This window comes from Salvelinus fontinalis, chromosome 28, assembly GCF_029448725.1.
Source record: "Salvelinus fontinalis isolate EN_2023a chromosome 28, ASM2944872v1, whole genome shotgun sequence".
Lineage (NCBI taxonomy): Eukaryota > Metazoa > Chordata > Actinopteri > Salmoniformes > Salmonidae > Salvelinus > Salvelinus fontinalis.
Window position 1 is genome coordinate 35,182,510 of NC_074692.1, and position 20,829 is coordinate 35,203,338.

The 20,829-nt window shown below is 44.2% G+C and overlaps 1 protein-coding gene across 2 annotated transcripts; it reads right to left on the reverse strand.

Annotated features, from left to right (window-relative positions):
- Positions 1–296: 296 nt before the first annotated feature.
- Positions 297–18,973, reverse strand: LOC129826637 (up-regulator of cell proliferation-like). Of its 2 annotated transcripts, XM_055887576.1 has the most exons (4): positions 18,908–18,973; positions 6,102–6,189; positions 5,970–6,005; positions 297–4,965 (listed from the first exon to the last, which is right to left on the reverse strand). In XM_055887576.1, the coding sequence occupies exons 2-4, from the start codon at positions 6,127–6,129 to the stop codon at positions 302–304; spliced, it is 4,728 nt and encodes a 1,575-aa protein (XP_055743551.1). In that variant the 5' UTR covers positions 6,130–6,189; positions 18,908–18,973; the 3' UTR covers positions 297–301. The 2 variants fall into 2 exon arrangements, with proteins under 2 accessions (XP_055743551.1, XP_055743552.1); XM_055887577.1 differs by lacking the exon at positions 18,908–18,973 and having other exon boundaries at positions 6,102–6,344.
- Between the last annotated feature and the right edge of the window lie 1,856 nt (positions 18,974–20,829).

A 20,829-nucleotide genomic window follows, 5' to 3' on the forward strand; every position in this document is an offset into this window, starting at 1 on the left:
TGTGCTTTCGTCATGAAACCTTTTTGAAATTGGACACTGTGGTGGGATTAAAAACAAGTTTATCTTTAAAATATTGTGAAATACTTCTATGTTTGAGGAATTTTAATTGTGAGATTTCTGTTGTTTTGAATTTGGCGCCCTGCACTTTCACTGGCTGTTGTCATACTGATCCCGTTAATGGGATCTCAGCCGTAAGAAGTTTTAAATAAAGGAAACATAAAAATTAAAAAATCTGAACATTGAGTTTCATAAATGAAGTCGTCGCCCATATTAGCACTCAGCTGGCAAATTCTGGTACTACCTACACTTTTATACTAAAAGCTACCTTCAAGCCTTCCAACGCTTGTGCTTTTGTGATGGTCTTCCATGCCTCTGGAATCACAGCTGGCTTGGCATTGTACTCCCCAGCCAGCCTGTCGTTGTATGTCGCCAGGACATATTTCCAGTAGTCAGAAGCCTCATCAGTTGAGTCTGGTTGGATGTTCCATTCTGGGTAATAGCTACGATAGTCTTTGTAAGGATGAGGCTTCGAGTCAGTGTCTGTATTTATGAAGGATCTTTCACCATTTACATCAGTTGTGCAAAGTGTTTCAACAAGTTCTTGGGTCTGAAAACTTCTGTAGCTGCCCAGTGCTTGTGGTCGATGTGCATTTGCATAATGCTGTCTGTGGTCTTTACCTCCAGCATCACACGGCATTTTGCAGAAGGGGCACTGCTTCGTACAACCCGACACACGCATGAAGAGCTCGTCCTGAGGTTTGATGGGAAGGGTGTAAAGGGATTCAATGATGTCAATGGATTTCGAGAATTCATCTTGCATTTGCTGCTTCAAGTCACTCAGTGACTCGTGGAGACTCGTGGTGAAAGGATCGCAGGTAGTACTTATCTGAAAGAGGACCACCTCAACAGCGTCCATAGATATGCAGATGTCTTTGACAAGATGTTTGCACAAGTTTTTCATAAACTCTGTGACACTTTTAGTGTCATTGGGCAGAGGTTGGCTAGCTTTTTCAATGGCCTCCATTATCTTTTGAATGATCTCCTTCAGCCTCTTGGTTTTCAACATGACAAACGACATCTCAGCTGAAAAGCATTCTTTAATGTGCTGGCATATCAAATCTTTAACATAGATTTCGTACTTCTCAAAGTATTTGACAAAGGCCTGGAAGTCATCTTTTTCCAGCAGCTCCTTGAGGATAGAGTACTGGAAGGATGACCGTGAGCTGTACTCTGCTGCGTGGCTGCTTTTCACCATTTCATCTACAATGTCAGTCCCAAGGAACCCATTGATGTATTGTAAGATCGCTGGTCGGAGACCGTGCTGAACAAAATCCTGTGCTTTGCGTTGGCAATGGTCTCTCTCTCTGTATAAGTCTATGAAATCAGAGAAGTATTGATTCCTGGACTCCTCCAAACGCTTTTTTGGATCATTGCGAAGAAGGAAATTCCTGTGCATTTGAAGGAATTCCCTTGAGGCAATACCACATATGTGCAGTTTCAGGTCAACCTCAAATTTTGTATTTGTTTTTAGGTCCTTGAGGTTTTCTTTCAGAGATTCGTTTATCTTCTGAAGAACTTCTTTTGTAAGAGTGTCATGGTAATCTGTTTGGGATTTTGCAGAATCTAGGATAAACCTTGTACAGGTATCATTAACACTCTCTGAAAATCTCTGCACATTTTGTTTAACTTTTTTTATTGCAAACATCCGTTTGAGTTTTGTCATGGTACAAATGTGTCTGGACTTAGCCTTGAAAGGCTCCTTGCCGTAAGCTGTGAGATTCTTTGCATTTTGCAACTCCTCATTCACATTGCGATTTGAGAAATCTCCTCTCAACTGCTTGAAAACAAAAGAAGGAATGTCCTGCTCTTCCAAATCTGAAATCTTCACTACTTCTCGGCTCCACATCTTCCCAAACTCATCTTCCAGCTGCTCGTCTGAGAGTGGGGTTTTGCTGTCACTGGAGTTTTGACGGAGCTGCAATACCTTCTGTTCAATGATGACTTTCTGTTTTCTATGAATATCATCGGCCTCGATTGTGCTGATCTTAAGCTTTACGGCCATGTCAAGTTTATTATTCTCTGTGTTTAAGATATCTCTGTGAACATCCCGGATATGATGAAAGAAATCTATTTTGTTCTTTTCTATCAGGGATACATTTCTGTCTTTCCTTTTGTAGTATGCGTCTAGTTCCTCTGTCATCTCTTTCTCTAGAGTTACCACCATTTTCAATGCCTCAGATTTTAAAGATTCCTCCAATTTCTGCAAGTCTTGGATTTCTGCCTGCTTTTCAAAGCTGTTTGCCTCAAGGTTTGAGATTTGTAGGTCTGCCTTCGTCTGCCATGTGTAGATTTTCTTTCGGCTTTCCCACTCCCATTGAGTCATTTCTTTCCAGAGGTTGTCATATGCTTGAGCAACAAGAGTATTTCTGAAGCTGAAAATGAAGTTCTCATATTTCACAGCTTTCCACAAACTCTTCATCCATTCAGTGAATTCTGGGATCTGTGAAGGCTCCTCATACCTGCATATTTTAAGAACTTCTAGAAGGTTCTTCTTGAGGTCAAAAACAGCTTCACTGTAACCTGTATTGACAGGTGCCATTGGTGGTGTGCCGTGCCACAGCCCAGGAATATACCAGTTGTTTTTGTCTGCATCATAATCCAATACATCAGTGAATCTATTCACAGAGGGCCGCTTCTCCATCTCAGCTGCAATCTGTGTCATCTCATTGAGTCGGTCCAGAATATATTTTCTGTCCGTCACATTCTTGTTGTGTGCAGACACTCCTGCCACATTTTGGTACACAAAATGACAAACTGGTTTCTTCCCAACTTCTTTCATCCTTAAGAAGGCATGAACAACTATCTGCAGGACGTCATTCATCTCTGTTGAGTTCTCCATGGCAACGTTGATGATTGTGATATCACTAAGACCGATCACTAGAGTTGCCAACTCATTGTCGTGTTCACAGCTTTCATCCAGCTGTGCTAGAGATGGTGACTTGAGACCCTCTGTGTCGATTAGAATGATGAAGTCGCAACGCAGGTCTTTTCTCATGTCCTCTCCAACCCTGAGGAAAAGCATGAATGCTCCCCTTGTGCATCTGCCACTGCTGACGGGGAATTGCACACCAAACATGGTGTTGAGCAGTGTGGATTTCCCTGTACTCTGTACCCCCAATACAGTTAGTACAAGCAGCTTACTTTTCTCTCCTACCTTTCTGTGAAGCTCCATCAGGACATCAGTCACCCACTTCTCTGGGATGTTGGAGGCATCTCCATCTAAAAGCTCAAATGGATAGCCATCCAACAGCAGCTCAGCTGCCAGGGCAGGTAGAGAGCAATGTTCTGATGATGCTTGGGGATTTCCAAGCCTGGATGCCTCATAGATTTGTCCCATCTCTCTCATGAAATGTTCGATTCCCAGAGATGAGTCCAAAAGACATTGATCTAGCTCTTCCAAACATGTATTATCTTGCTTCACCAAAGACTGTTCTTTGAATCTGTTGCGCAGAGAAGACAAGTCTTTCCGTGACCACATATCCAGCTTGAACTGCAACCATTTCAGAAATAGGGCCTTTTCCTCTTTATCGGTTGTTGCCAGGAATCCTAGAAAGCTTGCCATGGCTGTGGTAGTCTTGTACTTGTTCTGCTCTCTTCTAATCTTCAGTTTATCCTCCTGGAGTTTGGCCTTGTACTCTTCCAGTCTGGTTTCCCCTGAGTCTTTCAACCTGCACTCCTCTTTCTCTATCTTAGCTAATTGTTTCCAGTGTTCACCTTGCAATGGCAGCTGGTACCTTTTATAATTCACTATGCTCTGGTCTCCAATGCCTTTCAGAATCTCCTCAGCTGATTTTGAGGCCTCAGTCTTACATTCATCAACAGATAGCCCCAGCTCGATAGCTTTGTTTGACATACTTTCTATGCTTATTTTTGAAGTAGATTCCTTCAAAATATCGTTCATGGCTTTGGTGATCTGACGTGAGAATCTTGCACGGTTGACATTTGGTCTCTGCATCAGTAATTTGTTTGACTTTAGTTTGAATGCATCCATTATCTCCTTTACTGATGTCCTGACATTACGGCTCACCTCTTCTTTGGAATTGACCACAAAGAACAGCTTGGATCCCATGTCCCCAAGAGAGAGCAACAACTTCCGTTCATCTTCATCAACGCTGTCTAGGAAGATGAAGATGGCTGTTGACACTTGAGTTAGAAAACTAAATTGTGCTTGTGAAGCACAAATGTCTCCTCTCAAGTTAGCAACGGTTAGTGGTTCCGGAAATGTATCACCATTTCTGCTTCCACATGGAAGATACCAGCAAGCCTCTACCAAGCCACCTGAGATCGTCCTTGGAGCTGCCCCTCCATCCATGTCTTTGTGAGCGAAGATGTTGTGAATCTGTTGGCCACTGCTAAAGATATTATTCAAGAGCTGCGATTTTGACATGCTACAGTCTTGAAGCCTGACAAAGGAGATGAAAGGCATTTGCTCAAAGACAATATTACCTTCCTCAAACCCTTTTGACTCTGATAGAGCATGTGGACGCCACTCTTTAAGGATAGCCCTCAAGGCCCACAACATGAGGGTGCTCTGACTGCCAGTGCCCGGGGGTAGCAGGAGTGGCACAGCAAACTGGCACATGGACATCTTGAGGGCCATTTCCTGCTGCAGGAAACTGTCAGCACAGAGGAAGAGTGCAGTGATGAGATCTAGAAGATTTACCTCATTATCCTCATCTCTATAAAGGTCAATGCTACTTTCATCCTCAGGTAAACATGTACAACTCCTACAGTCTGCATTGACAATCAATAGTTTCCTCAGAAAGTACCGTGGTACTGCTTTGAGTGAGTCAACAGCGTCATCAGATATGCTGTCCTTGTTGATCTCAAGCAAAGATCTCAGAGTCAGTTGATTTGGATATTGTTTTTCCAGACCAAGTTTGTGGAGTAACGTCTTCAGAGGACCTAAAATAAGAACAGGGAAACTCAGTGAGGTTGTTAATGAGGTATATAAACACTAGATGACTGACAGAGGGCACTGTTTTGAAGCCACTGCGCCACCATCTTTGTACTCCTTTGTACTATTGTTTAAAACATTTTGGAAGATATAGAAATGCATTTATTAATGTCTACATTTGTTTTTTCCCAATCATATTCTATAGGTTGTTATCAATGACATCATATTTAGCTTCTTTCTGAACATTCCATTCCCGGCTGGGGGTCAAGCACATCTGGTGCTTGGGGGTCAAGCACATCTGCTTCATGTATTACAGTGCGAAAATACAGCTCGATTACACCTCTCTTTTTTTCAATATTGGCCACCAATATTTGAATATTTGACTGATATAAAATAAAATTGTACTATTAACTGACAAGTACGTATGTGTGGATTATGTTGATTTCACATCCATTGTAGACTCTTCTTGTGTAGCAGTAGGTTGCATTTGCCTAGCTAGCTAGAAACATTTTTATTTAAATGCTCAGACGAACATATTTTCTGATTTGTTTTCACCAACCTTGGTACCTCAACTAGCTAGCTAAAATCAGAAATTAGTATTTTTGACTGCTCTGACTGCTCATCATATTACAACCCAATAATGGTAACATTTCTTTAGCAATCCCTCAGCAGACAAATTGAATGCCATGCACCTTGTTGTGGCGTTTATTACAGACACCTTAAAGCTGAAATCTGCATAAGGGGAAACAGTGCCGATGTTACTGTTCCAACTACAACAAATAAATACTTAATACATGTAATTTTGTCCTTGAAATATTATATTGAAATACTGTAGTATTCCATTCCTTCCTATGGAGGACTGCTCCTTCTGAGGAGTACCAATATGGTGGCTGGTGGCTTCAGAGACTTTCTTTGGCTCAATTTGTTATTTGTTATATGTTGGTATTAGTTAGGTTGTTAAAGATGAAGACCAAATTGATATAGTGACGGCTGACAGTGACATGAACTTTACCTGGGTTGAGTTCGGAAGCCACTGGCCAGTGTTTCACTGTCAACAAAAATAACAATTTAATGAGCATTACAATGAAGTCAATGGAATCTGTGTTGTTATTTTCTACAACAAGTAGATGTAGGATTAACTTACTTTCTATTCCCTCTGGATGGGAAGCCATGGTCAATGGGCATTCCTCTCCTATCTTCTTCCTTCCCTCTCTGGTGTCCCTGACTTCCCTCTAAGAAGCAAACAAACAGTGTAATCCCTGATGTAGCCTAGTCAAGCCACAGCACCTACAATAAAACAGTCAAAACAATCTACATTCAATCATGTTAATATTTTGGCAATTACAGTTACTGAGATATATTCTATTCTAATTAGTTTGTGATTTCAGCCCAAAAGCATTAAGATGCTATACATGAATAACAAATATATAATTAAAAAAAAAACATATACACAGTGTTTAAAGGAAAAAGTTACTTAGAAAAATCCAATGTAGCAATATCCTTATTGGCTGGATTTAAAATTGGGAAATTGTTGAACTGACATTATGGTCAGGGCGTGACAGAGAGCCCTTGGTTCTCTATGGTGTTGTAGGTCAGGGCGTGACTAGGGGGTGTTCTAGTTGATGTATTTCTATGTTTGGGATTGAGTGTGGTTCCCAATTAGAGGCAGCTGATTATCGTTGCCTCTAATTGGGGATCATACTTAAGGAGTCCCTGTTCCCACCTGCCTTTGTGGGATATTGTTTGTGTTTGTGCTGGTTGCACCACGTAAGTTACGTTTTGTTGCTTGTTTATTGTTTGTAAGTTTCACTTAAATAAAAGATGTGGAACTTAACACACGCTGCGCTTTGGTCTGGCCATTATCACGAGCGTGACAGACATCAAATACTCCACTAACCCAATGATTTTTTTCTTTTTCAGTGTGAGTTGAATTTTAAAAACAATGTTGTGTGAACTTAAATAGCAACAAAAATAGCTGAGTTGATCTCACAAGAGTTTAGTTTGCTGAGACATACATGCGTCTGAAACACGAGGTGTTCACATGCTCCTTGGAAGTAGGTAACTTTACAATAATTAGGTGGTAAGTCTGACTTGATTGTGTCAAGTGCTTTTAAAGTCGGAACAATAATTCAACCATTAAGATTTTAACTAGCTGGAAAAGCTAACTATTGTTGCTGCAAATAAAATAAAAAGTTAGCTAGACTGCTTAACATTGACAATGTGGCCAAACTAGCTACATTATCCACATTGATAAGTTTGTTATTGTCAAAAAACAGATATGTTGTAATTTTTTGGTTGCAAAGGTGAAAGGTCAGTGGTAAAACTTCACAATTCGGCAACTCAGTTTCCCACTAGAAATTAAAACTTGAAGGGTCATTCAAGTGAAATTTTCCAGTTGGAACTCCAAACTTCTAATAGCATGTGGACACCCCATTACACCATTTCGGATGTGAACTGAAACACTCATTAAAAACATTTTAAAGTATGTTTTTAGATTACTAATGTTACTGTCCCCACCGTAGGACAACACCACACCGTAGGACAACAACACAACAAGATGCAACAACTCAAGTTGTTTCTGTCAATGACGTATGCTCTCAATGCGATGTGATAGGAGGGATGCCAAAATCCAAGCTGGCTTCCCTTTACACTTTTTTTGGTGCACCAGGACCATTCACAGTTGAGCTCGCTCAGTTTACCTCAATGGTGATTGGCATATTTTTTATACTTTTTAATCAAAAGAGGCCAAATGCTTGCTGGCTTCCTTTGCATTCAATGCTACAGGCGGCAACAATGTCATACTCGTTTGGACCAGACAGCATCAGATATGTGGCCTACATGTAGAGAGACAGAGGGGTGCTTGCTCGGATGCTTTCTCCTGTGACACATTCAGCCTCTTGCAAATTGAACGAAAGTGATGAAACCCAGACGAAAGATAATAATAAAAATATATATTGGTAAAAAAAATGTTGGGAAGCCTGGCTTCCCAGAACCCCGCGCTTGTCACATCAGGTGCTGTTCCGAGCTCAAAGACAAGGAGCCAAACTTACATACCTTTTCAAAACCCATTTGCGTCCTTGTACTATATTTAGTACAATATCAAAATGTGCCACAGAACAAAATCTGTTTAGTGTACAGTGCATTCGGAAAGTATTCAGACCCCTTGACCTTTTCCAAATTGTGACGTTACAGGCTTATTCTACAATGGATTAAGTAGTTTTTCCCCCTCGTCAATCTACACACAATACCCCATAATGACAAAGCAATAAACAGGTTTTTAGAAATGTTTGCCAATTTATTAAAAATAAAAACTTATTCCACATTTACATAAGTATTCAGACCCTTTGCTCAGTACTTTGTTGTAGCTCCTTTGGCAGCGATTACAGACTTGAGTCTTCTTGGGTATGAAGCTACAAGCTTGGCACACCTGTATTTGGGGAGTTCCTCCCACTCTTCTCTGCGGATCCTCTTAGGCTCTGTCAAGTTGGATGGGGAGCGTCACTGCACAGCTATTTTCAGGTCTCTCCAGAGATGTTTGATTGGGTTCAAGTCCAGGCTCTGGCTGGGCCACTCAAGGACATTCATAGACTTGTCCAGAAGTCACTCCTGCGTTGTCTTGGTAGTGTGCTTAGAATCGTTATCCAGTTGGAAGGTGAACCTTCACCCCAGTCTGAGGTCCTGAGCGCTCTGGATCAGGTTTTCATCAAGGATCTCTCTGTAGTTTGCTCCATTGATCTGTCCCTCGATCCTGACTAGTGATGCTGCTATAACCTTTACCGTAGGGATGGTGCATGTTTCCTCTTTGGCATTCAGTCCAAAGAGTTCAATCTTGGTTTCATGATCTGAGAGTTGTCATGACTGTTCTGTGAGGATCCAATGGGTCAGATCAGCTTGGCAATGGATGACAGTAACCAGACCTCTCTCACCCACAGAAGATGGGAGGAGGGAGCTGGTGGGGGTTGACAGCTCACACCTTGTCGTAAATTAAAGGAGAGAAGATCTAGGGTCTCCCGCTCCAGTATTAACAAAAGGAATGTTCCTTTGTTTATACAGACAGTCTTTTTGCCGAAAGAGTTTTAAAACGAGTACTGGAACAATATTTCTAACATAAGAATGTGGGGAATAGTCCGAGATGATCGATAGAAAACGAATGTCATATTGGTTTTTATTTTGTGATGTCATTAAAAAATGCTATAAAGAAAATGCTGTAACTTGGAAAGTACATTCCTTTTATCTGGCAAGTTTGCATCCTTCACGTTGTATATGAAAAATGATCAAAGTATTTCTGTTAAGACAGGAATGGGATTTTAGGAGCCGTAAGAGAAATTGTCTTTCATAAACTGTGCACCGTAAGTAGTAACGCCCCGAGTGAAATCAGAGAGCGTGTCGCCCTGACGGAACCGCACTTTCTCTCGGAGCACATAAAAGGATTGGTAAAGAAATTAACATTCAACCAGAAAAACATGAAGCGGTAGCTACACGTTTGAAACAGTTAGAACTTTGAACCTCAACATGAGATGAAGACAAAAAACTCCCAGACAGACCAGGAAAGACGGGAAGCTGCAGCCCATGTCTAAAGTGGTATGAACTGTGAATATCAACACAAGGAAGAGGCGAAAAACTCCCGTCTCAGACAATCACTGATACAGATGATTAGCTGTCCTGAGAAGAATAGCGAATTTAAGTGGATCCCTGTACTACTCTTCTCAAATCACAGTAGTTATAAGGGCACAAGGCGAGACCCAGATGCCGACACGGGAGGCAGATGGTTTGAGTCTTTGATATTTATTACCAATCCAAAAGGGGTAGGCAAGAGAATGGTCGTGGACAGGCAAAAGGTCAAAACCAGATCAGAGTCCGGGAGCTACCGAGTGGCAGGCAAGCTCAAGGTCAGGGCAGGCAGAAATGGTCAGGCAGGCAGTACGGAATCCAGAAAACAGGCAAGGGTCAAAACCGGGAGGACTAGCAAAGGAGAATAGAAGCAGGATTACGGAAAAACACGCTGGTTGAATTGAAAAACATACAAGACGAACTGGCACAGAGAGACAGGAAATATATACACTAGGGAAAATAAGCAACACCTGGAGGGGGTGGAGACAATCACAAGGACAGAAACAGATCAGGGTTTGACATTTTCAATGAGCATTTTCCAGAGTGAACAACAGTAGAAGACGAGAAAGTGGGGACAATCAGAGCCTTACAAGCGTGTCGTTGAAAAACCCATCACCCTTCCTAAGGTGGGCTGGTTCCGACAGAAATAAACAGTGAACGAAGGCAATCACAAGTAAATACATTCATGATTTCTTACTTACAAACGGGCAGTGGTTTGTTTGCAAAGTAAAGTTGAAATCAGAAGTTTACATACACTTAGGTTGGAGTCATTAAAACTCGTTTTTCAACCACTCCACAAATTTCTTGTTAACAAACTATAGTTTTGGCAAGTCGGTTAAGATATCTACTTTGTTCATGACAAGTAATTTTTCCAACAATTGTTTACAGACAATCTGTCTGTAAATTTCTCTTATTATTCACTGTATCACAATTCCAGGGGGTCAGAAGTTTACATACACTTAGTTGACTGTGCCTTTAAACAGCTTTGAAAATTCCAGAATATTATGTCATGGCTTTAGAAGCTTCTGATAGGCTAATTGACATCATTTGAGTCAATTGGAGGTGTACCTGTAGATGTATTTCAAGGCCTACCTTCCAACTCAGTGCCTCTTTGCTTGACATCATGGGAAAACAAAAATAAATCAGCTAAGACCTCAGAAAAAAATTGTAGACCTTCACAAGTCTGGTTCATGTCACGTCCTGACCATAGAGAGTCCTTATTTTCTATGGTGGAGTAGGTCAGGGCGTGACTGGGGGGTTAGTCTAGTTTACATTTTCTATGTGGGTGTTCTAGTTTTCATGTTTTTATGTTGGTGATTTGTATGATTCCCAATTAGAGGCAGCTGGTAATTGTTGTCTCTAATTGGGGATCATATTAAAGTAGTGTTTGTTCCCACCTGTGTTTGTGGGATATTGTATTTTGAGTAAGTGTATGTAGCACCTCTGTAGTCACGGTTCGTTGTTCATTTATTGTTTTTGTTAAATTTCACTGTTAATACATTTTGTGGACATTCAACATGTCAACATTCGCTGCACCTTGGTCCGTTTCTGAAAACGATCATGACAGTTCATCCTTGGGAGCAATTTCCAAACGTCTGAAGGTACCACTATACAAACAATAGTACGCGTGCATAAACACCATGGGACCACGCAGCCGTCATACCGTTCAGGAAGGACATGCGTTCTGTCTCCAAGATGAACAATAGAGTATTGTTATTTGACCTGTTCTAAGCCCAAACAATATATGATTGAACTCATTGTCGTTTGTGAAATGCAGACGTTTCTGGGTAGTATCTAAGTAATAAGGCCAAAGGAGGTGTGATATATGGCCAATATAACACGGCTATCGACTGTTCTTAAGCACGGCGCAATGCAGAGTGCCTGGATATAGCCCTTAGCCGTGGCTGGATGACAGCTCTGGCGGCTCGGGACAGACGGGCGGCTCTGACGGCTCGGGACAGACGGGCGGCTCTGACGGCTCGGGACAGACGGGCGGCTCTGACGGCTCGGGACAGACGGGCGGCTCTGACGGCTCGGGACAGACGGGCGGCTCTGACGGCTCGGGACAGACGGGCGGCTCTGACGGCTCGGGACAGACGGGCGGCTCTGACGGCTCGGGACAGACGGCAGACTCTGGCCGGCTGAGGCGCACAGTAGGCCTGGTGCGTGCTACCGGAACTGGAGGTACCGGGCTAAAGACACGCACCTTAAGGCTAGTGCGGGGAGCAGCAACAGGGCGCACAGGACTCTGGAGACGCAGAGGAGGCTTGGTGCGGGGTGCCAGAACTGGTGGTACTGGGCTGGAGACACACACCACAGGGCTAGTGCGTGGAGGAGGAATAGGGCTCTGAAAACGCACTGGAAGCCTGGTGTGTGGTGTAGGCACTGTTGGTACTGGGCTGGAGACACGCACCACAGGGCTAGTGCGTGGAGGAGGAACAGGGATCTGGAGACACACTGGAAGCCTAGTGCGTGGTGTAGGCACTGGTGGTACTGGGCTGGTGCGGGGAGGTGGCGCCGGATATACCGGACCGTGCAGGCATACTGGCTCCCTTGAGCACTGAGCCTGCCCAACCTTACCTGGTTGAATGCTCCCCGTAGCCCGACCAGTGCGGGGAGGTGGAATAACCCGCACTGGGCTGTGTTGGCGAACCGGGGACACCATGCGTAAGGCTGGTGCCATGTATGCCGGCCCGAGGAGACGCACTGGAGACCAGACGCATTGAGCCGGCTTCATGGCACCTGGCTCAATGCCCAATCTAGCCCTGCCAGTGAGGGGAGGTGGAATAACCCGCACCGGGCTATGCACACGTACAGGAGACACCATGCGCTCTACCGCATAACACTGTGTCTGCCCTTACTCTCGCTTCCCACGGTAAGCTCGGGGAGTCGGCGCAGGTCTCCTACCTGACTTCGCCACACTCCGTTGTAGCCACCCCCCAATACATTTTTGGGCTTGACTCACAGGCTTCCAGCCTCGCTTCCGTGCTGCCTCCTCATACCACCGTCTCTCGGCTTTAGCTGCCTCCAGCTCTTCACGAGGGCGGCGATATTCTCCAGGTTGTGCCCAGGGTCCTTTACCAACCAGTATTTCCTCCTATGTCCAGAAATCCTGCGATCGCTGCTGCTGCTTTCTCCCACGCTGCTTGGTCCTTGGTTGGTGGGTGATTCTGTAACGATTGTTCTCCTCCTCGTCTAAATAATAATAACGAAGACGAAAAACTCTTAACACACTACAAAACAACAAACGACGTCAACAGACCTGAACAAGTGAACTTACAGATAACGAAGAACGCACAAACAGGTACAGACTAAACAAACGAAACAGTCCTGTGTGGTACAAACACTGACACGGAAGACAATTATCCACAAACAAACAGTGAGAACAGCCTACCTTAATATGGTTCTCAATCAGAGGAAACGTAAAACACCTGCCCCTAATTGAGAACCATATCAGGCTAATACATTGAACCCAACATAGAAACACAACATAGAATGCCCACCGCAACTCACGCCCTGACCATACTAAACAAAATACAAAAACAACGGAAAACGGGTCAGGAACGTGACAGACAGTCACAACTCAACAATAATCTGCCCATATTGCACTTGCTGCCGTTCCTTCCTATGCAATTTATAACAATGCACAACTTATTTTTTAAATGAGTGAATTATCCTCTGTGACGAAATCATGCTTTAGTAGCCTATTTCAAAATATTTTATTGATTTATACAGTGGGGAGAACAAGTATTTGATACACTGCCGATTGTGCAGGTTTTCCTACTTACAAAGCATGTAGAGGTTAGGTTAGTGGCTATTTATATCTTTATTTGGTCGAATTTGTGATAGCACCTGATGGAGTAAGAAACTGATGGAGTTAGAAAAAGTTGTGTCTTTTGCTAACGTGGTTAGCTAATAGATTTACATATTTTGTCTTCCCTGTAAAACATTTTAAAAATCGGACATGTTGGCTTGATTCACAAGATGTGCACCTTTCATCTGGTGTCTTGGACTTGTTAATGTGTGAAAGTTAAATATAAAAAAAAAATAGATTTTGAATTTCGCGCCCTGCACTTTGAGCTGGATGTTGTCATAAGTGTACCGGTGTCGGGCTGCCCCCGTAAAAGGTTAATCATACAATGTGATTTTCTGGATTTTTGTTTTAGATTCCGTCTCTCACAGTTGAAGTGTACCTATGATAAAAATTACAGACCTCTACATGCTTTGTAAGTAGAAAAACCTGCAAAATCGGCAGTGTATCAAATACTTGTTCTCCCCACTGTATATAGACAGGAGTAAGCTAATTAGACTATATACTTTTGGCAGTTCAATAAAATGTACTTAAGAGGAAGTTAAGCCTAGCCTTCTAGAGAGGTCGCCTGTGGTGGGTACCGTAGAACGAAATGCACCAAGTGATAGCCCCGGTTCAATTGGACGTCCCTCCTACAATTTCATTCGCTCTTCCATCTGCTCATCAACTCCTATCTGAACCCTACGTCACAGCTACTGACAAACACGTAACTGCAATCCTTACATCGTAGCACTTCAGGAGGAAGGTCTTGGCTAGAAGGGACACAGTTTTTTGTCAGAATTGACTTCAAATCAAATTTTATTTGTCACATACACATGGTTAGCAAATGTTAATGCGAGTGTAGCATTTCGTACCTGGTTTCGTACCTGGTTTAAGAGAATTAGGATAAGGTTAGGATTAGCTCTAATACAAAAAATAAAAAACTTATGTCGTAAACTGGATAAAAGCTGTAACCCATCTAGACATGACCCAGAAGGTAGTGGTTTCGTCCCTCCAGCACATTCAAAGGTTGATTTCTACCCAGTAATCTAAAATAATGAATAGATTTGAAACAAAAACAGCTTTATGATTGTTATAGATGGACAATATTAATATGAGATGGAAGGAAGCCAAGCTAAAGCTCTGTGTGACGTTCACAGCCAGTTTGGGCAGACGTTCTGAACAATATGCACATTTTTACTAACACTAAACATACAAAATATGTTATAAGGAAGGTGAAATCGTATAGTTAGTAGTTTTATAATATGATTATATAATTTTTTAGAAAGCATTTATGTCATTTCAAGCCTTATTCATACAGTTTTGTTGAATACGAAATATATCATATAAAATATTTCATTTTTGTATAATATTTGTAGCTTGTACCTGAGCCTGTGTCCTCAAAAGTGACTACACCTCAGAAATGTATAACTATTTTTAGCAGAAAGGTGAGATTTTAACTGTAACAGTCCTGACCTGTTTTATGTTGTTTTTTATGTGTTTATGGTCAGGGCATGTGTTTTGGGTGGGCAGTCTATGTTATCTGTTTCTATGTTGGTTTTGGGTTACCTGGTATGGCTCTTGATTAGAGGCAGGTGGTTTGCGTTTTCCTCTAATTAAGAGTCATATTTAGGTAGGGCGTTCTCACTGTTTGTTTGTGGGTGATTGTCTCCTGTGATGTCTCTCGTGTTGTCGATGTTTATGCACATTCGGGACTGTTTGGCTGTTCGTGCGTTTTGATGTAACGTTCCTGTCCGTGAGTTTACGTTTAGTGATGTGAGTTTATGTTCAGGTTTCGTTCTACGTCGTTTTGTTGTTTTGTAGTTTTGAAAGTGTTTTGTTTTGTTTCGTTGCCGTCGGTTTTATAAATAAAAGATGGCTTATTTCCCACAAGCTGCGTTTTGGTCTGAAGATCCTTCTCTCCTCACCTCGTCCGAGGATGAGGAGAGCGACAGCCGTAACAGAATCACCCACCACGCTAAGACCAAGCGGTATGGGAATGCTCTACGGAGCAACAAGGACTCCTGGACTTGGGAGGAGATCCTGGACGGTAGAGGACCTTGGGCTCAACCAGGGGAATATCGCCATCCAAAGGAGGAGTTGGAAGCAGCGAAGGCTGAGAGGCGCTGGTATGAGGAGGCAGCGCGACGACGCGGTTGGGAGCCCGTGAGTCAGACCAAAAAATTTCTTGGGGGGGGGGCACACGAGGGGTGTGGCAAAGCCGGGTAGGATACCCGAGCCAACTCCCCGTGCTTACCGTGGAGGTAGAAGGCGTCGTACTGGTAAGACACCGTGTTATGCGGTAAAGCGCACGGTGTCCCCAGTACGCGTGCTTAGCCCAGTGCGGGCTATTCCACCTTGCCGCACTGGGAGGGCTAGGTTGGGCATTGAGCCGGATGTCATGAAGCCGGCCCAACGTATCTGGCCTCCAGTACGTCTCCTCGGGCCGGCGTACATGGCACCAGCCTTACGGGTGGTGTCCCCGGTTCGCCTGCATAGGCCAGTGCGGGCTATTCCACCTCGCTGCACTGGCAGGGCTACGGGGATCATTCAACCTGGTAGGGTTGGGGAGGCTCGGTGCTCAAGAGCACGTGTCCTCCTTCACGGTCCGGTAGACCCGGTGCCACCTCCATGTACCAGTCCTCCGGTGGCAGTCCCCCGTACCAGGCTGTCTCTCCGGGTTCTCTCTCCTGCTGTTTCCTCCTCTCCAGCGCAGCCAGTGCCTAGACCACGCACCAGGCTGTCTCTCCTTCTCCTCCCTACTGAGCCATCCGTCTCCCCAGCGCCATCTGAGCCATCCGTCTCCCCAGCGCCATCTGAGCCATCCGTCTCCCCAGCGCCGTCTGAGCCATCCGTCTGCCATGAGCCTGCAAAGCCGCCCGTCTGTCATGAGCCTGCAAAGCCGCCCGTCTGCCATGAGCCTACAGAGCCGTCCGCCAGACAGGAGCCGCTAGAGCCGCCCGCCAGACAGGAGCCGCTAGAGCCGCCCGCCAGACAGGATCTGCCAGAGCCGCCAACCAGACAGGATCTGCCAGAGCCGCCAACCAGACAGGATCTGCCAGAGCCGTCAACCAGACAGGATCTGCCAGAGCCGCCAACCAGACAGGATCTGCCAGAGCCGCCAGCGAGCCATGACCAGCCAGAGCCGTCCTGCCATGACCAGCCAGAGCCATCCTGCCATGACCAGCCAGAGCCGTCCTGCCATGACCTGCCAGAGCCGTCCAGCCAGGACCTGCCAGAGCCGTCCAGCCAGGACCTGCCAGAGCCGTCCAGCCAGGACCTGCCAGAGCCGTCCAGCCAGGACCTGCCAGAGCCGTCCAGCCAGGACCTGCCAGAGCCGTCCAGCCAGGACCTGCCAGAGCCGTCCAGCCAGGACCTGCCAGAGCCGTCCAGCCAGGACCTGCCAGAGCCGTCCAAACAGGACCTGCCAGAGTCCCTCAGCCAGGACCTGCCAGAGTCCTTCAGCCGGGATCTGCCCCTTGTCCCGGTGCTGCCCCTTGTCCCGGTGCTGCCCCTTGTCCCGGTGCTGCCCCTTGTCCCGGTGCTGCCCCTTGTCCCGGTGCTGCCCCTTGTCCCGGTGCTGCCCCTTGTCCCGGTGCTGCCCCTTGTCCCGGTGCTGCCCCTTGTCCCGGTGCTGCCCCTTATTCCGGTGCTGGTCCTTATCCTGGTGCTGCCCCTTGTTCCGGTGCTGCCCCTTGTCCCGGTGCTACCCCTTGTCCCGGTGCTGCCCCTTGTCCCGGTGCTGGCCGTTTATTTAGGGGAAGGTAGTTTTAGGGTGGTCAGTGGAAGGGGTAGACAGAAGAGGGGAGTGACTATGGTGGTGTGGGGACAGCGTCCAGAGCCGGAACCACCACCGTGGTCAACTGCCCACCCAGACCCTCCCCTGGACTTTGTGCTGGTGCGCCCGGCGTTCGCACCTTGAGGGGGGGGTTCTGTAACAGTCCTGACCTGTTTTATGTTGTTTTTTATGTGTTTATGGTCAGGGCATGTGTTTTGGGTGGGCAGTCTATGTTATCTGTTTCTATGTTGGTTTTGGGTTACCTGGTATGGCTCTTGATTAGAGGCAGGTGGTTTGCGTTTTCCTCTAATTAAGAGTCATATTTAGGTAGGGCGTTCTCACTGTTTGTTTGTGGGTGATTGTCTCCTGTGATGTCTCTCGTGTTGTCGATGTTTATTCACATTCGGGACTGTTTGGCTGTTCGTGCGTTTTGATGTAACGTTCCTGTCCGTGAGTTTACGTTTAGTGATGTGAGTTTATGTTCAGGTTTCGTTCTACGTCGTTTTGTTGTTTTGTAGTTTTGAAAGTGTTTTGTTTTGTTTCGTTGCCGTCGGTTTTATAAATAAAAGATGGCTTATTTCCCACAAGCTGCGTTTTGGTCTGAAGATCCTTCTCTCCTCACCTCGTCCGAGGATGAGGAGAGCGACAGCCTTAACATTAACCTTTCTTGGAGAATGCAGGATTACTAGTTATTTTTTTATGGCCCTCTCGTGATAAATAGTTACTTGTGGGGATTACGTAGATTACATTTTAGATTTAATTGAGTTACATTTAAGATGTTAAAGAATCAATGTTCATCATTAATTAAAATGAAACAGGTAAAGAGCCATGCTTAGATAATATATAAAATATATATATGTACATAGAATTGGGCACAACGATTAAGGCTCTAGACCGCAGGAAAAATATGTTTCAGGTGTTTGAAAAAAGCTACATTTTCCGACCTAGACCATCCCCCCTCAATCCTCATGTACTTCGTTCCCCCTCTAAACTAATAGATGCATGACATTTAAGTGGCTAAATTTAGTAAAATATATTTTCTGATTTCTTTGATAGATTACTATATCAACCTTATTACTTTAGAGGCAGAGGGATTTAGATCACATAATTATTTCAGCACAAATAACTACACCCAGATTACTACACAAGGAAAATGCAAACTGTAGAAGTAAATATTTCTATTCTGATTTCACATTTGAAACATTCCAAGATTTCATATGTTTTTTTTGTGTTGTTGGGAAAGTGGTTAAAAGTTCAGTTTTTCAAAGTTGAAAGGTAGTTGATGCGGTTACTAAAACAACTGTATGAATCAAATCAAAATGTTCAATCGTTTGATTGGTAGAAGATATTATCAATCTTTCTGTGTTAGCCAACTGAGCAAAAGCCTTTGTATTTGCTCTATACCTAATGCAAGTCTTCAGGTCAAACATGGTTCGCCAAACTGCCTTTGTTATTGCCGTTTGACCCCCTACTTCTCACTGAGAACCATCAAGGTCATGGCACCAATGCGACCAATTGGCTTAACCTAACCACCTCCATTACACTTGCTCGGGTCAAATTAGCTGTCTTGCATCTTTTTAGAAAATTACCCTCAATACAAGACTTAAAAGCTGTAGTCCACTTTACTTCTGTAGCTGTAATTAATGGAGTTTTCGTGTGAGGTTGGCTTAGCTATAATCATTCAACAAGTGATCTTGGATCAAAGCATGGTAACTACAGTAAAGGCACAACAAAAACAATAAAGTTATATTATTTTAAATAGTGTACTTACCTGGTAAGAATTATCGAATGAATGCTGAAGACCAGTATGAAAATAACACGGTTCGTCTACAGAGAGACATTTTACCGTCACGGTCTCTTTACCTAGTAGTCTGTTGATTTTGTTATCCGACTCCTGGAGTGTGTTAAAATCTCACCAATGACTGTTGTGCAGTGTAGGAATGATGACCAGTAGGAATTTAAAGATGCATAACATCATCAAAAGCAAGGCAGAATTCAGCAGCAGACGTTGGCAATTTGTGAGGCTTGATGCACGATACATTGCATTCCAAGAGCTCTATTTTCATGTCATACAACAAATGCAAATGTCTGGAGATTGCTAAATGGCATTGGCACTTGAATTGGAATAAGTGCTTTGTTCAGATGACATGGAAAATAAAGCTATTTTGCCACACATCAGTGGTGGGTTTGGCATTGAAATGAGAATGCATAAACAGAAAATAACCTTATACTGTTATAGGGCTTTTATGCTTCCACTGGTCCTGGGTCTGTCAAGGCTCAGTAGAAGACCCAGATGCAGACAGTTTCAAAGTAACAAAAATGTATTACAAAAACAGGGGGGGGCAGGCAAACTACAGGTCAAGGGCAGGCAGAGGTCAGTAATCCAGGGTGGTGTGACAAGGTACAGAACGGCAGGCAGAGTTAGGGCAGGAAGAATGGTCAAAACTAGAGAAAGACATTTTATATTTTTTATAACACATTAGATATTTTACATTTTATATTACAATATAACAAAAGCTGAGCTGGTTCATGAATACAACAACTTCCTGTTTGGGCACATACTTCTTATACATTCTTCCTCCTTAAGTCACACATAGTAACTCCTCTTGATGACTCCTCCCCTCTGGCATTCAGACACCATTATCTTATTGCCTTGCACTCATTTTACTTTGGTTTCATATTAGGGAAACTGTAGAGCCACACCAATAGCTCAAAAATACAGACTTGTTCTCGCCTTAAGATAGGTGCATGCATGCATACCACCCTGCATAGCACTGCTGGCTTGCTTCTGAAGCTAAGCAGGGTTGGTCCTGGTCAGTCCCTGGATGGGAGACCAGATGCTGCTGGAAGTGGTGTTGGAGGGCCAGTAGGAGGCACTCTTTCCTCTGGTCTAAACAATATCCCAATGCCCCAGGGCAGTGATTGGGGACACTGTCCTGTATAGGGTGCCGTCTTTCGGATGGGACGTTAAACGGGTGTCCTGACTCTCTGAGGTCATTAAAGATCCCATGGCACTTATCGTAAGAGTAGGGGTGTTAACCCCGGTGTCCTGGCTAAATTCCCAATCTGGCCCTCAAACCATCATGGTCACCTAATAATCCCCAGTTTACAATTGGCTCATTCATCCCCCTCCTCTCCCCTGTAACTACTCCCCAGGTCGTTGCTGCAAATGAGAACGTGTTCTCAGTCAACTTACCTGGTAAAATAACGGTAAAATAAAAAAAATAAAAAATAAATGTAGGACCATAGCAACAGTCCTTGGCACTTGTTGTTATCCTTGGAAATAACCAGACATGTCATCCTGCTAACTCCTCTGAAAGGGACACCCATGTTCTGGAAAAGACCCAAGAGGTGTAACTATAGCAACAGTACATATTAGGCCGTACCACTTGTTACAGAAATCACCAGTCATGTCCACTCCCCAGACATGCATGTCTAATGGTGTCTAATGTGCTAGACCCACATATAGAGTGCACTCATCTTGCGGACTATCCTGAAATGTATAATGACCACACATGTTCTGGAAAATTCTAAATAGCAACAAACAGAACACTAGGGTATAAATACACTGGGGATTATGTGGAAGATGGGCAACACCTGAAGGGGTGTGAAGACAAGCACAAAGACAGGTGAAACAGATCAGGGTGTCACAGTACCCCCACTCTAGGAGCACCACCTGGCGTCCTACCTAGG

Bases quoted from the DNA above. Each gene is read 5' to 3' on its own strand.
- LOC129826637 (XM_055887576.1), bottom strand. From the start codon at position 6,129: ATGGCTTCCCATCCAGAGGGAATAGAAA. The intron at 6,006-6,101 runs GTAAGTTAATCC...TTTTGTTGACAG, and splicing joins CCATCCAGAGGGAATAGAAA to TGAAACACTGGCCAGTGGCT. The intron at 4,966-5,969 runs GTAAAGTTCATG...TTCTTATTTTAG, and splicing joins GGCTTCCGAACTCAACCCAG to GTCCTCTGAAGACGTTACTC.